Source organism: Zootoca vivipara, chromosome 7 (genome assembly GCF_963506605.1).
Source record: "Zootoca vivipara chromosome 7, rZooViv1.1, whole genome shotgun sequence".
Classification (NCBI taxonomy): domain Eukaryota; kingdom Metazoa; phylum Chordata; class Lepidosauria; order Squamata; family Lacertidae; genus Zootoca; species Zootoca vivipara.
Genome location: NC_083282.1, coordinates 2305707 through 2319012, shown reverse-complemented (window position 1 = coordinate 2319012; position 13306 = coordinate 2305707). Strand labels below are relative to the sequence as shown.

General features: G+C 43.8%; 1 protein-coding gene across 2 annotated transcripts in view; it reads left to right on the top strand.

Moving 5' to 3' along the window:
- The first annotated feature begins 483 nt into the window (after window positions 1-483).
- The window catches only part of RGL1 (ral guanine nucleotide dissociation stimulator like 1), a 122275-nt gene continuing 109452 nt past the window's right edge, over window positions 484-13306 (top strand). For both annotated transcript variants that reach the window (XM_035121461.2, XM_035121464.2), the window contains exon 1: window positions 484-627. In XM_035121461.2, coding sequence (XP_034977352.1) covers window positions 577-627 — 51 coding nt within the window. In that variant the 5' untranslated portion in view covers window positions 484-576. The remainder of the gene's footprint in view (window positions 628-13306) is intronic.

Below are 13306 nucleotides of genomic sequence, written 5' to 3'. Positions count from 1 at the left end.
TAATTGAACTCCAGAAGGTTAGTTAGACAGAACATAACTCTTAATTGTCTCCCTCAATTACACTGAGATCGTCAGACTATAACTTTTAGGGCCAGTTGGGTACTATTTCATTGTGGGACTAACATATGATGTTAACTTGCACTAAAATGCTATGGATTTATAATATACAAATAAGCTGCATGGGCATATCTATGCAGGCACAAAGATGACATGTAGCACCTGCAATTTGCACATCATGAACAAATGATTTCCACTTCTGCAATACCTGAAAGAAAATAATTTCCAAATCATCTGATGTATGCTTAAAGGACTGTGTGGACAGGCAGACTATTGAAAATTTGGTGGACTAGTAAGTTTTTTGTGAGCTTTTTTGCAAGGCTTGGTTATGCTTCTTAATAAAGTGAATATATGGAGATGTAAAAATTAATGGCTTCCTACTGACACTATGACTCTTCATTTGGTACAGGAAGCTTATAATGATTCCTACAACCATCTGGTTCTCTGAAGCTTTCTTTGGAGGCTATCTGGCACCCTGTTCCTGAAGCATCTGAACCCAAAGAGATCCACAAGGTCCTGATGTATATGGATGGTCACATTTCAGTATGGCGTGTATTAGTGATGCGGGAGGTAAGATGACTGCATATGATTAGTCATTAACATGAGAGTTTGTTTCGGCTTGTGCTATCTGATAAGGCTGATGAATTTGGTGGATAGCAAACCAGCTGCATATGAACGCCAGCCGAGAAGGATTTTATAGTAGAGGGCAGTGCTTTTTTTACTAAAAAAAAAGTTTAGGAGTGCTCTCATCATAGCTGCCAAGTTATCCCTTTTTTTCCAGGGATTTTCCATTATGCTGAATAGGCTTCCTCGCGAGAAAAGGGAAAACTTGGCAGCTATGGCTCTCATTTTGACTCAAGAAAATCATTTTATAGTTCAAATCGGGGAAAATAAATACAGTAAATGGACAAAAGTACAGTGGTGCCTCGCTTAACGAATGCCCTGCTTAACAAAATTTCTGCTTAACGAAAGGTTTTTTCTAGCGGAGGTTGCCTTGCTAGACAAATTCATTTTACGAAAAATTTGTCTAGCGAATCATGGTTTCCCATAGGAATGCATTGAAATTCAATTAATGTGTTCCTATGGGCAAATTTTTTAAAAAATAAAAATTCAATGCATTCCTATGGGATTCGCTAGACGAATTTTCCGTTATAAGAAAAGACCCGTGGAACGAATTAAATTCGTCTAGCGAGGCACCACTGTACAAAGATTCACAAAATGTTTAGGACCCAAATTATATAAGCACCCAAATTATATAAGGGCAGAATGCACTTTTTTCCCTATCCTTACAACAAACTTCCCAAACTATGTTAGAACACATTGTTTTTAGCCGGAACCTGCTCTTCTTCACCTTCATCTTTCAGCAAGTGCTGTTGCCAAACCAAGACAGATTCATAAATGAATTGTGGTAGATAAGAACCACTGATTCCTATGGAGAAACCAGCACTGATAAGGGGGTGGGGGTGGGGTAAGCAAGGACCAAAGCACACAGGGTGTTCCTGTGTTTGGGGAACATGGAGGTGCACACACAGTTTCTTACGGGGAATTTATGAAGTTGGGAAATTGTTTTAAAGAAACAGTCCCTTTGGGACTGAAAACAGGAGCAAAGCACCATCCTACAACAACTACTAAGAAGTAAACCCCATTGAGCTCAATGGAGCTTACTCTAAAGTAAATGGGTATAGGATGGCAGACCTAATCCTTCCTTGCTTTTGAGTCCTGGCTGATTCCAGTGTGTAAAGCTTTCCCTCTGAAATGTGCTACTACATATTCCATCTGTTCTCTTACAATAGGAATATTAATTGCTTTGTGTTGTTCCAGTCATTTTTTTTTTCAAAACATGAGACTCACGAGGTGGTTATTAGAGTTGGGCCCCAATGAAAGTGAAGTGGTGTGTGTGTGTGTGTGTGTGTGTGTGTTGGGCCATTGCTTATCCAAATTAGGAATAGACAGACTTCAGGCTTGCAGGATCTATTTTGTTTCCTACTACAACCCCAAGAACCACCAACCAGCGCCTGATACAAAAGATGCACTAAGAATTAAAGAACTTAGAGCCCAGGAATGTTCTTTGAATAGCAGAACTAAACAAAGCTCACAGTCCTCCCACACAGAAATCCCAGCCTGGTTACACCAAGCTTTCTTCTTCATTTCAGCAGTATAATTTAGGTGGTAGCAGCAACAATCCTGAATGAATTTTTATCTTTTTATAGCAAATAGTCATGATAATCATATGCATTTCATTGGCTTTTAAAAATGTAACCTGTGAGCTAGTGTGTGATTGTGGGTGGAGTATCAGTACTAAGCTGGGGTGCAGCTGATTTAGCCAAGTGGCTTTTCGTTGTTTATCAGACAAAACCACAAATACTCAAACAATGTTCTGGAATTAAATGATTGGACTCAGCTGTATGGGACTGATAAGGCTCAAGAGACATGAAGCAATATCGAAGTTGATTCACTACTGAAAAATATATTGAGATAAGGAATGGATTCTAACTACTTTGTGGGACACCCAGCAGTGTTGTTCAGCCATCAGTAAGGCTTGTATCAGTGGGAGGGAAGCAATTTTCAGTGATTTCAACCCACCCCATGCCTGCCCTGACACTTTGTGGAACAGCCATAGCTCAATAATAGAGTACAATATTTTGCATGCAAAAGGTTCAATCCCTGGTGTCTTCAGGTGAGGTTGGGAATAAATCCTGGTGAGTCGCCGCCAGTCCGTGTTGAAAATACTGAGCTAAATGGACCAATGGTCCTGTAAGGGTGACTCCCTACAGGGAGCCAGCCCCCATCATCCTAACATCCACCTTGCCAAGCACAGGGAGCAGCAGTGGGTCTGAAGCAGCCAGGGAGGAGGGGAAAGACTCGGAGGGAGAGAGCAGCCAGCGTACAGAACAATGGGAAAGCTCAGGGGAGGAGAGATGCAGACCAGGGCTCAGGGATGCTGGAGAGCCCTTCCAACGCCTTGACAGGGAGGAGACTGAGAGGGCATCGCTCCTTCTGGCGCAAGAGTTAAGGAGAGCACCGCGACGCAGGTCAAGGAGGAGGCGTTTTGGGGTGCCCTGACTACTTTGCTGGCGTAAGAACAGACGTACACTATTGCCGGATTCTGATTCGGAATGAGAGGTCATGTTTTAAGCTGTCTCTGCACTGTAAATACTTTGCACAATAAAAGTCTTTAAAGACAAACTGGACTCAAGCAGAGTTACTCTAGAGTAGCCACAACGACCCTCTGACAGCAGGTCCATTCTGGATAAGGCAGATTCCTATGTTCCTGGAGCCTTCAACCCTCGGGGGGCAGATTAAGGAGTGTGGGCACCTGCAAGGGAAATCACTGTATTTTGTCCCTCTGTTTCATTGACAGAAGCTGAACAACAGCGTTAGATACAATCCATTGCGTTTAATTGGGATGCAGCAAAACACAACTCATTGCTGGGCTGGTTTAGTTAGCTGAATAGTTTGGAATCGAAACAAAATTTAAAAAATTCCTTCCAGTAGCACCTTAGAGACCAACTAAGTTTGTCATTGGTATGAGCTTTTGTGTGCATGCACACTTCTTCAGATACGAAGAAGTGTGTATCTCAGGCATAGGCAACGTTGCTCTCCAGATGTTTTGGAACTACAACTCCCATGATCCCTAGCTAACTGGGCCAGTGGTCATGGATCATGGGAGTTGTAGTTCCAAAACATCTGGAGAACCAACGTTGCCTACGCCTGGTGTATCTGAAGAAGTGTGCATGCACACAAAAACTCTTACCAATGACAAACTTAGTTGGTCTCTAAGGTGCTACTGGAAGGAATTTTTTATTTTGTTTTGACTACGGCAGACCAACACTGCTATCTACCTGTAGTTTGGGGCTAGGAATAATAATAATAATAATAATAATAATAATAATAATAATAATAATAATAATATATTTTTATAACCCTCCCATCTGGCTGGGTTTCCCAGCCACTCTGGGCAGCTTCCAATAGAACACCAAAATACAATAATCTATTAAACATTAAAAGCTTCCCTAAACAGGGCTGCCTTCAGATGTCCTCTAAAAGTCTGGTAGTTGCTTTTCTCTTTGACATCTGGTGGGAGGGCGTTCCACAGAGCGGGTGCCACTACCAAGAAGGCCCTCTGCCTGGTTCCCTGTAACTTGGCTTCTCGCAGCGAGGGAACCGCTGGCACTGGACCTCAGTGTCTGGGCAGAACGATGGGGGAGATATCTTGCCAATTTTCCACTGGAGACTGCAAGTAGTTTTCTGCTGACATCAACCAATGTAGGCCTGGTTGAACTCTAAACACCCTGTTCCTGTAATAAGATGAACTCCTTTGACACCAGTGATTTTATACTGAAGCCGCTGAGAGGGTTCTGTGGTTTGTTGAGTGACTAATGCCTTTGTGACTCATAGTGGCCCTTTTTGCCCTGGAAAGATTAGGAAGAAGGAATTGGACAAAATAGCAGTAAATTGTAAGGGAAATTTGGAGGTCTAAATTGAAATATACTGTTTGTAGTTGTGGAGGCTCCCCATTGATAGTTTTGCTTACAATACATGGTTCTGTTTGTTCCAGTAGATGTTTTGCTTTATATTTTATATATCCATGGTCAGAGATGCTGGGAATTGTGATCCAAAACATTGGGAGGACTCTAGGTTGGGAAAGGATGAGTTAAACTTTCCTCTCTGTGCACCGCAGTCCTGATGGAAAGAATCCATCCCTAGGCTTAGTACTTATTAACAGCAGCAGCAGCAACCCAGATGTAGTTGCCAACATTTAGTGTCTACTGTAGTTTGACCCCTAGGTTTATCTCTCCTTCAGCTAAGCTAAGGCAGAGGGAAAGGCAAGTAGCAAGAGCAGGCCTTTTATGGGGGCAAGTCTTAACACAGAGGAAGTTAGTTTTGTGAGGGTGGGGCTCTGGTTCTTTGGAAGGGGCTCAACCAAAAGAACCTTCAAATGAGGTTGAGTAGGAAAGAGTTTTATGCCATTTTGGAGGGAGGGGAGGAGGCAGTTTGAGGGATTTTTCTTTTTTTAAGCTCAAAAGTTGTCCTGGAATGTAAAAGGCAAGTGGATAGGGATGTCAAAAGGGATATTGTTTTATGGATCTTGGTTGGTGTCATTTTTATCAATCCCCACATCTGAGAATGTTGTTATTGTATAAGTTTTAATTCGGATGTCTACTCCAAGAGCTTAGGGATACAGGTGGCACTGTGGGTTAAACCACAGAGCCTAGGGCTTGCCGATCAGAAGGTTGGCGGTTCGCCTCCCCGTGACGGGATGAGCTCCCATTGCTCGGTCCCAGCTCCTGCCAACCTAGCAGTTCAAAAGCACGTCAAAGTGCAAGTAGATAAATAGGTACTGCTACAGCGGGGAGGTAAACGCCGTTTCCGTGCGCTGCTCTGGTTCGCCAGAAGCGGCTTTGTCATGCTGGCCACATGACCCGGAAGCCGTACGCCGGCTCCCTCGGCCAATAACGTGAGATGAGCGCTGCAGCCCCAAAATCGGTCACGACTGGACCTAATGGTCAGGGGTCCCTTTACCTTTACTTTATTCCAAGAGCACAAAGTTAATTTTAGCGTTTAAGCCACAAAATCTGGCCTAGGCATTCAACAAGCATGTAGGGCTTTGCCTCCTCTACAGCATGTATAAAACTAATCTTTTGAATGGACTGACCTTTTTGGAAGTAATAAAGCTACATGGCTGGCACCTTTGAAATAAGTGATTACTGGAACTGAGTGAGTCAAACTTAAGCCCAGTTATTGCACCTGCATGGATGGGAAGGAACAAAGTCCTTGTGCTTTGAACTAGTTAAATATAAGAAATGTGGGCAAGGATCCAATTATGGAGCAGAGAGGGAAGGCAAGAAAAGGGTTCATAGCAGATGAGCTGCTAAACATTAACTTACAATGATGTCCAGGCTTCTTGAGGGAAAGTGTGGCCTGCATAGTAGAGCAACATACTAGGTAGTACCGTACTTATGCCTATGACCTGTCACTTTGCCAGGTCCATCCTAGCCATAGAGGCTAGTGGCGCGGAGAACCACGGCGCCGGGCGCTGGAGGGCACTGGAAGGGCGCCAAGTGAGCGCAGGGTTCCAGCGATCTGGCCAGGAGGACTGCGCTCCACTAGCTGAGAGGCTGCACCGTGTCTCTCTCCTTCTCCGAGGACTCTGCGCTGCGCCTCCTTCTTGTTTCCCCAGCGCTGGGTTCCGCTCAGTCAAGCTTCGCCACCAGCGCGCGCACAGCACCCAAGCAGCTCTTGCTGGTCCCGTGGTGCGCGCGCTGGTGGCGAAGCTTGACTGAGCGGAACCCAGCGCTGGGGAAACGAGAAGGAGGCGCAGCGCGGAGTCCTCAGAGGTGGCCTCCCGCTGCTGCCGCGGTCCGCTTGGCACTCCCGGGCCCTTGGAGAGGCTCTGGAGGGGGGCGCTGGAGGGACCTAGTGCCAGGGCGCTGGATGGACTTAAGACGGCCCTGCACTTTGCTGCATTAACTCAAAGGGTGTGGCTTGTTACAGTGGTTGGGAGGGACTGTGGAAACTGCTATTCATGAATTTATAAAGCTGACAATAGTCCTTTAAGAGGATTAGGTAGTCTGATGGAGCCATCACAGCCCATGATGTACAGTCACTTCTTTTGACTCATTTTTGTCTCCGGTCAGACAGGTTTTACATGTTTTCTGTACCAATCACAAGTAACCATAGTTCATCATGCCATCTTTAATTCTCTTTCTCTACCTTTAGTGCTAGTCCAGATTGAGGGTGAGGGAGAAATTAAGTTTGGTTTTGAATTTAATGTGAACCAGGTCAAGTCACAGTTCCCCAAATTTTGTAACACTGTTCTCCAGCCAAATAATGTGTACCAAGACGTGTATAATACGTAACATTATATGTGTTTAAGAATTGTATATTATATGTGTATAAAAATGCAGATATTCAAGAAAACAACATACAAAATATACTATTTTAGGGGAAATTGCTTGCAAAAATGCATATATCAGGCAAAAATGCATACGAAAATATTAGGAGGAATCCACATTAAATTTTTCATGAGGACTTAAAAAAAAAATCACCATGATCAGAAATGTGAACTGAACTTAAGACTGAAAAAAAGTGAGAGGGATAAAGACGGCAAGTGCTGAAAAATCTAGGGGCCAGATAGACCTCAGAGACACATCCAGCTCCACATAGATCCATGCATAAAGACATTTTCCAGCACCGCATAGCATAGAGGACTGTTCTGTACATGTGCAAATATATTTATGTACAGCTAGATAGAAACTTGTAAATCATTCAGTCTTGTATCACACATTAATGAAAAATATACTCTTGGTTGATTAAAACTAACCCATTATTTAAGAAAAGCACTGGCCTTGAACCCATGCCTTTAACAGTAACGCCAACATGCTAAAACTATCAAAATACCAGCCCATATCCTCTCCACCCCTATTGAAACTTGTTTTAGGTAGTAAGCTCCCACTGTGAAGCATCCTAAGGCTGCAGTCCTAGGCATTAAGTTCCCTTTGAAAACAATGAGATTAATTTTAAATAGACATGTAGAGGATTGTGCTCTAGTCTTTCCCATTCATTTATCTGCACCTGTTAAATTTGTGTTTATCAGACTGCTGGTAAAGGCACAGGAGCAGGTCCAGTGGGGGGCGACAACCCCTTTCATCGTAATATCAGAAAGGACCTGCTTTCTGGGACCTATAAGAATCTGCTGAACAACGACTGTGAAAGGGAGACTTAAAATTGAATACTCCAGGGTGTGTGGAAGGAGGCCTGTGTTGTGCTTTACTGCCATGCTAGTCTCACCACTTCTAGACTGGGGCAGTGCTGGCATAGGGTGGAGCCACGGTGTGGGTTTCTCTCAGGGGACTTGAGCATCTGGTGTTACTTTAAATCAGTGATGGCGAACCTATGACACGCATGTCAGCACTGACACGCATAGCCATTTTCGGTGACACGCGGCGCATGTCGAGATCTCACTTCCGGCCGGTGGCGGAATGCCGTAGGCGGCGCATCTCTGGGGGCCTTGTGGACTTCCGGAGAGGCAAGATGGTGGTTGGCACGGAGTCGCGGAGTTCCTGAAAGAGACCAGCACTGCAGGAGTTGCTGGACGGGCTCCCAAGCCACCAAAATCACCACCGCCCAGACACCGGGGGTCACCAGTGCAGCAACCGGGGAGCTGCCAGACCCCACCCCCACCCCGAGAACCTGACGGACGGCCTCAAGGCACTCCGAAGGCCAGAGGAGGAAAAAGGAAGCCCCGGCCCTGCTGCTGCTGCCGCTGCCGCCGCAGAAAAGAAGGAAAAACAAGGCAAAGGGGAACAGGGGTCCGCTCGCTCTATTGTCCCCATCGCCCCCGCCTCAAGAGGAGGGGGCACTTGGAGGAGGGAGAAGAACCCCAACCTCGCTGCTACCACTGCCGCCACCTCACCGCCATTCTGGGAAGAGAGAAGAACCACCCAAGGAAGGTGAAACCCCTTCCCTGTTGCCCCGCTGCCGCACAAGCATAGCCGAGTGAGGGGAGAGGTAGGCTGAAGAAGGCCACAAGGAGGCACAGGCCCAACCCGAGCCCACCTCCCCAGCGGCAGACCCGTTGGAGGAAGGCCTGAGCCCAGAGTCCCACTGGGAAAGACCTCTGGGTCCCCCCCCTTTTTAAATATTTTTTTTAAAAAAATTCCCTCTCCCTTTTCCTTTTTTTTAAGGGGAAACGATTATACATTTTTGTTATTTAAACTATAAATATCGCGAAATTATGGTTTTTTCTCAAAGTGACGAATTTTGACACACCAAGCTCAAAAGGTTGCCCATCACTGCTTTAAATGGTGTGTGATGGAGCTGTCCTTTGGCTGCCCCCATGATAATGTGGGATGGGGCCATAGGGTGCCAGGGAAATGGCATTAAATGTAGGAGGTGTATGTTCAGTGGATAGGCTAGTACATTTTGTTGTGTCCCCCAAGGCTGTAGCAATCACCTAAATTTGAAAAGAGAAACATTCTCTGTGAGCAGTACCATGCCCCTAGATTGCTTTTTGGTCTCCTTTACCCACTTCACAGCATTTCTTTAGCTGCCTTATTTTGGCCAGAGTGGAGGTGGGGGTGCATTCCGAAATTTGGCATGGAAACTGCTCTCACTGGGAAGTGCTGAGAGTTTTGGCTTTGAATTAAACAAGTTATGAGCCTTGGAAAATCCTGTGCTGGGAATGCAATTTAGACTTTATCCACAGAGCTTCTCAACTGTACGATTTAAGTTGTGCATGCATGCATAGCTAACCTTATTCTCCAGTGCAAATTATGGAAAGAAGGACTGTTACCTGTCTCTCTAGAGCAGGGGTGGGGACCCTGTGGCCCTCCGGATGCTGCTGGACTTCAGATGCCCAGATGCTGGCATGGCCAAGGGTCAGGGGTGATGGGAGATGTAGGCCAGCAACATCTGGAGGGCAACAGGTTGCCCACCTCTGCCCTAGAAAGCTGCAGTCAAGCTTTCCAATTCCACCCTCCAGCAATGTAGAAGGCAATACTACGTCCCTATCCCTGCACCAAATGCCAGGGTGGAGGTGGAGTTGCCAGTCCGCACTGCAGCCATGGCTTCTCATGGAGAGTCACAGCATGCCAAACCCAATCAAGAATCAGTGTGAATGTATGCAATCTAAATAAATGAGTAGTAGAAATAAATTTCTACATATTGGTGTGCATTAAACAGGTAAATAAATGTGGCAGTTTGGGTGGCTGGGTGGTGCTGATTCCATTTCCACTTTTGGGCCCAGGTATGCACAAATGGCTTTGGGTCCCTGGCCTCCCTTCCTGTCATTTTGGAGACATGTGAGCAGAGGAGGGGAGATGGAGCAAGCTGACTTTTTGCAGTGGGTTAGCTTAAAATGTCACACCATCATTTTCTTACCCCTTGATGCTGGATGCTGAGCTGGGCTTCTGAGAGTTTGCAGCATTCTCTGTTTTCTAACATGATAACATGTCAACAGCTTATTCTCACAGTAAGATCAAAAATCATCAGTGAAATTGCAGGGGCACACTTCTGTTTAAGCATCTGTCACTGAAATGTGTATAAAGTATTATGTCCACATCAGTATTTACATGCCATTGCGGTCCCCAAAATTCTGCCCTTTTCTGTAATGCCTCAATTGCCTCTCAGTAACAATTTGTTTTATTGTATATTTTTTGTAGCTCCCCAGACTAATGTAGACCTCCTACCTCCCTCACTTCTTTGTTTCTTTGCATGAGAGCAGTAGTGGGCACAACAGGAGAGAATCTAGGGATAAGAATTTTTGTAACTAGAAATCTGATCAGTGAATTTTTGAAAGGGGGAATATTTGAGGGGGAATCTGGGAAGGAAATTGATGTGTAAAGAGAAGATAGTTTCAGTGCATGGGGTTGGGGTAGAGGAATGCTAAAGGACCCCTGGATGGTTAAGTCCAGACAAAGGCAACTATGGGGCTGAGGGAACTGCTAGGTTGGCAGGAACTGGGGCAGAGAAACAGGAACTCACCCCATCGCGGGGATTCAAACCACCAACCTTACAATCAACAAGCCCAAGAGGCTCGGTGGTTTAGACCACAGCACCACCCGCATCCTTGGGACGGCAGTTCAAAAGCACGCCAGTGCAAGTAAATAAATAGGTACCGCTGTGGCAGGAAGGTAATGGCGTCTCGTTGTGCCTGCTGGGCACATGACCTAGAAAGCTGTGGACAAATGTCACGTGTGTGTGTAAATTTCATCCTTTACTGCCGCATTCCAAATCATAGAAAACCAATGAGATCATCATTTCTTGCTCTAGTTTTTATACAGTGCTCTTCAAATAGTTATAAAGGATTCTAACAGTGTCTTCTGGAGTATGACACCTGAACATTTGTTCAATATCGAAGTGCCAGAAACCATTTATTTATTCCAAATTGAACATTATCATGGATTATTGCAAATCTTTGAAAATAAAAGACCTTACTTGCTTTTTTAAATTGAAAACTTGCAAAGTTGGACTATGGCCAGCCTCCCTGGAGTGGGAGTCCTATAATATTGAGGTCATGACATGTGACATCTCATGCCTGAGCTCAGAGACCTTCAAATTGTATTCCTACTTAGATGCTGGGAAATGTATCCTTCTGACTTTCCTTTCAGAGTAGGGAAAGAAGCTCCATGATTTCCTTGCTCTCAACTGCCGTGGTAATTACACAGTTGGCTTTGGGTCTAGCAATTTTGTGAGACATGTATGTGCTTATTGTTACTGTTTTCCCCAAGGCTATTTCAAAGAATCATTAAAAGTAGTTCTAGGAAATGTTATACCAGAGATATTGAAAATCCCAGTTCTAATCAAGTAAACATTTCAGATTACCAGATAAGACTATTATGTTTTTTTTATCTTGCTCTGAACTTGCTCTCTCTACAATGCAATAGCTATTATCATAGACTCATTCTAAGCTCTTCCTACAAGCCAATTCGGACACTTCCTTTAGCTCCAGCTGACCAAGGGCATTTGAGAACAAAGAAATGAAATGTCCTGTTCCCTGTTTCCCTTGCCTTCAGAAGTTTCTTGGAACTCCATTAGACCAGAAAATACATTTTATAAATTTGAGTAAATTAATGCCTACAAATAGTTAAGGATGGATGATCTTGTATAGCCAAAATATTAAGTATAGCCAAAATAATATAGATAGATAAATTAATGCATTTTAAAAGGGGGAAGTGGTCATCTGTTTAAATTCTGGCAAGTGTTCATAAAATTTTGGCATAGGGTTAAATCTTGATAAATAGACAATAATACTGATTCAGTTATTTGATTAATTAGGGGTTGTGTGTGATTTTAGAGCCAAAAGAAATTTATCTGAGTAAGCTCAGGTCCCCTAATGAATGCCCAGTATGTCTGTTAAATCAATTTAGCAGAGCTAATAACTGTTGCTTCAAAATACTACATCGTAGTACAATTCCATTTTTATTTGATGAGGCCGAGCGGACAGCCTTATTTTCTGCTAGGGGCTGCATTGCTAGCAGTGAGCAGACGAAGAACCAATGGTGGATGGAGCCAGAGACAAAAGTATTTTGGATTAACTAATCCAGAATAAAGAGCACCCTGTCTCAATTTTCACCATGGCTATGCCACATTGTAATTCCCAATTCTGTGCAAATCTGCTCAGAATTCAGTCTCAGGTCTGACGGGGTTCGCCTGAAATAAATTATACTGACCACACCTACAGTAATTTTTTTGTATTCACGGAGTGTGTACAAACTCTTGACCTTTTTCTTAATTCTGACATACTTTATTTAATCATCTTTATGTGATGACCACCAGGCTTTTAATGCTTTAAATAAGAGAAAATTCATGTTTTTTCAACTTGGATGCAACTTTACTGTGGAGTCTAGATCCATCTTGTTTTGTGGTGCCCTATTGTAAACAGTAAGTCTACTGGCTATAACTGAGCTACTGACTTTGGATGTGTTTTTTCAAAGTAGAACTCTTTCCCCACCTCCACATATTTTATTTCTTAGAAACAAATCATTGGGTCATTATCTAATCATTTCCACTGCAGTCTTCCAAATATCTACTCAGAAGTCAGTCACACAGAGTTTTACTTTCCCGATTCCTGTACCTGCAAGGACAAATTTTATATTGTAGACTGCCCTGTGATCTTTGGATGAAGGGCAGCATAGAAATCTAATTAATTAATTAATTACATTTTCTTTTTAATACGCCTGTTTTGTGCAAGAGCAGCTCTGCACATAAGAGCTGTTTTAAAAATAAAAATACTGTGAACCTGCCTTCAGCAGCAACTGGTGGAAAAAAAGCAGGCCTCATCCTTTGCTTTGAGCTTATAGAAAGAAAGTGAAAATTGTGGGTGCGACAATAGATGGCACTCAGCAAAATGTCACTGCACAAAAAGTCCACCCACACAATACACTTCAGTGCATCTACTGTCAGGTAATGTGTGATTTCATATTGGATTTTCTCCCCGTTTTGGATTATCCACAGACTGGGAAAATCTGAATTTAGCAAGGGGAAAGTACAGGCTCCCACTTGAATGAGGAGGACAATCAATCAATCAATCAATCAATCAATCAAAAAGACACAAACTGTTTCAAATCCATATTAAATGCCAATATGGATCAGCCTTTGGGCTTTTCCAGCATTGCCAGGAACACCTTTTTCCTTTAATTTATGGGGAAGGTAATCATTCAGCCTGGAGAACTCAAAAGGCTTACTACCATTGTGTGACATTTTATCTGGTCCTAATGAAGGTATTTCCCTACTACTGCTGTTGCAT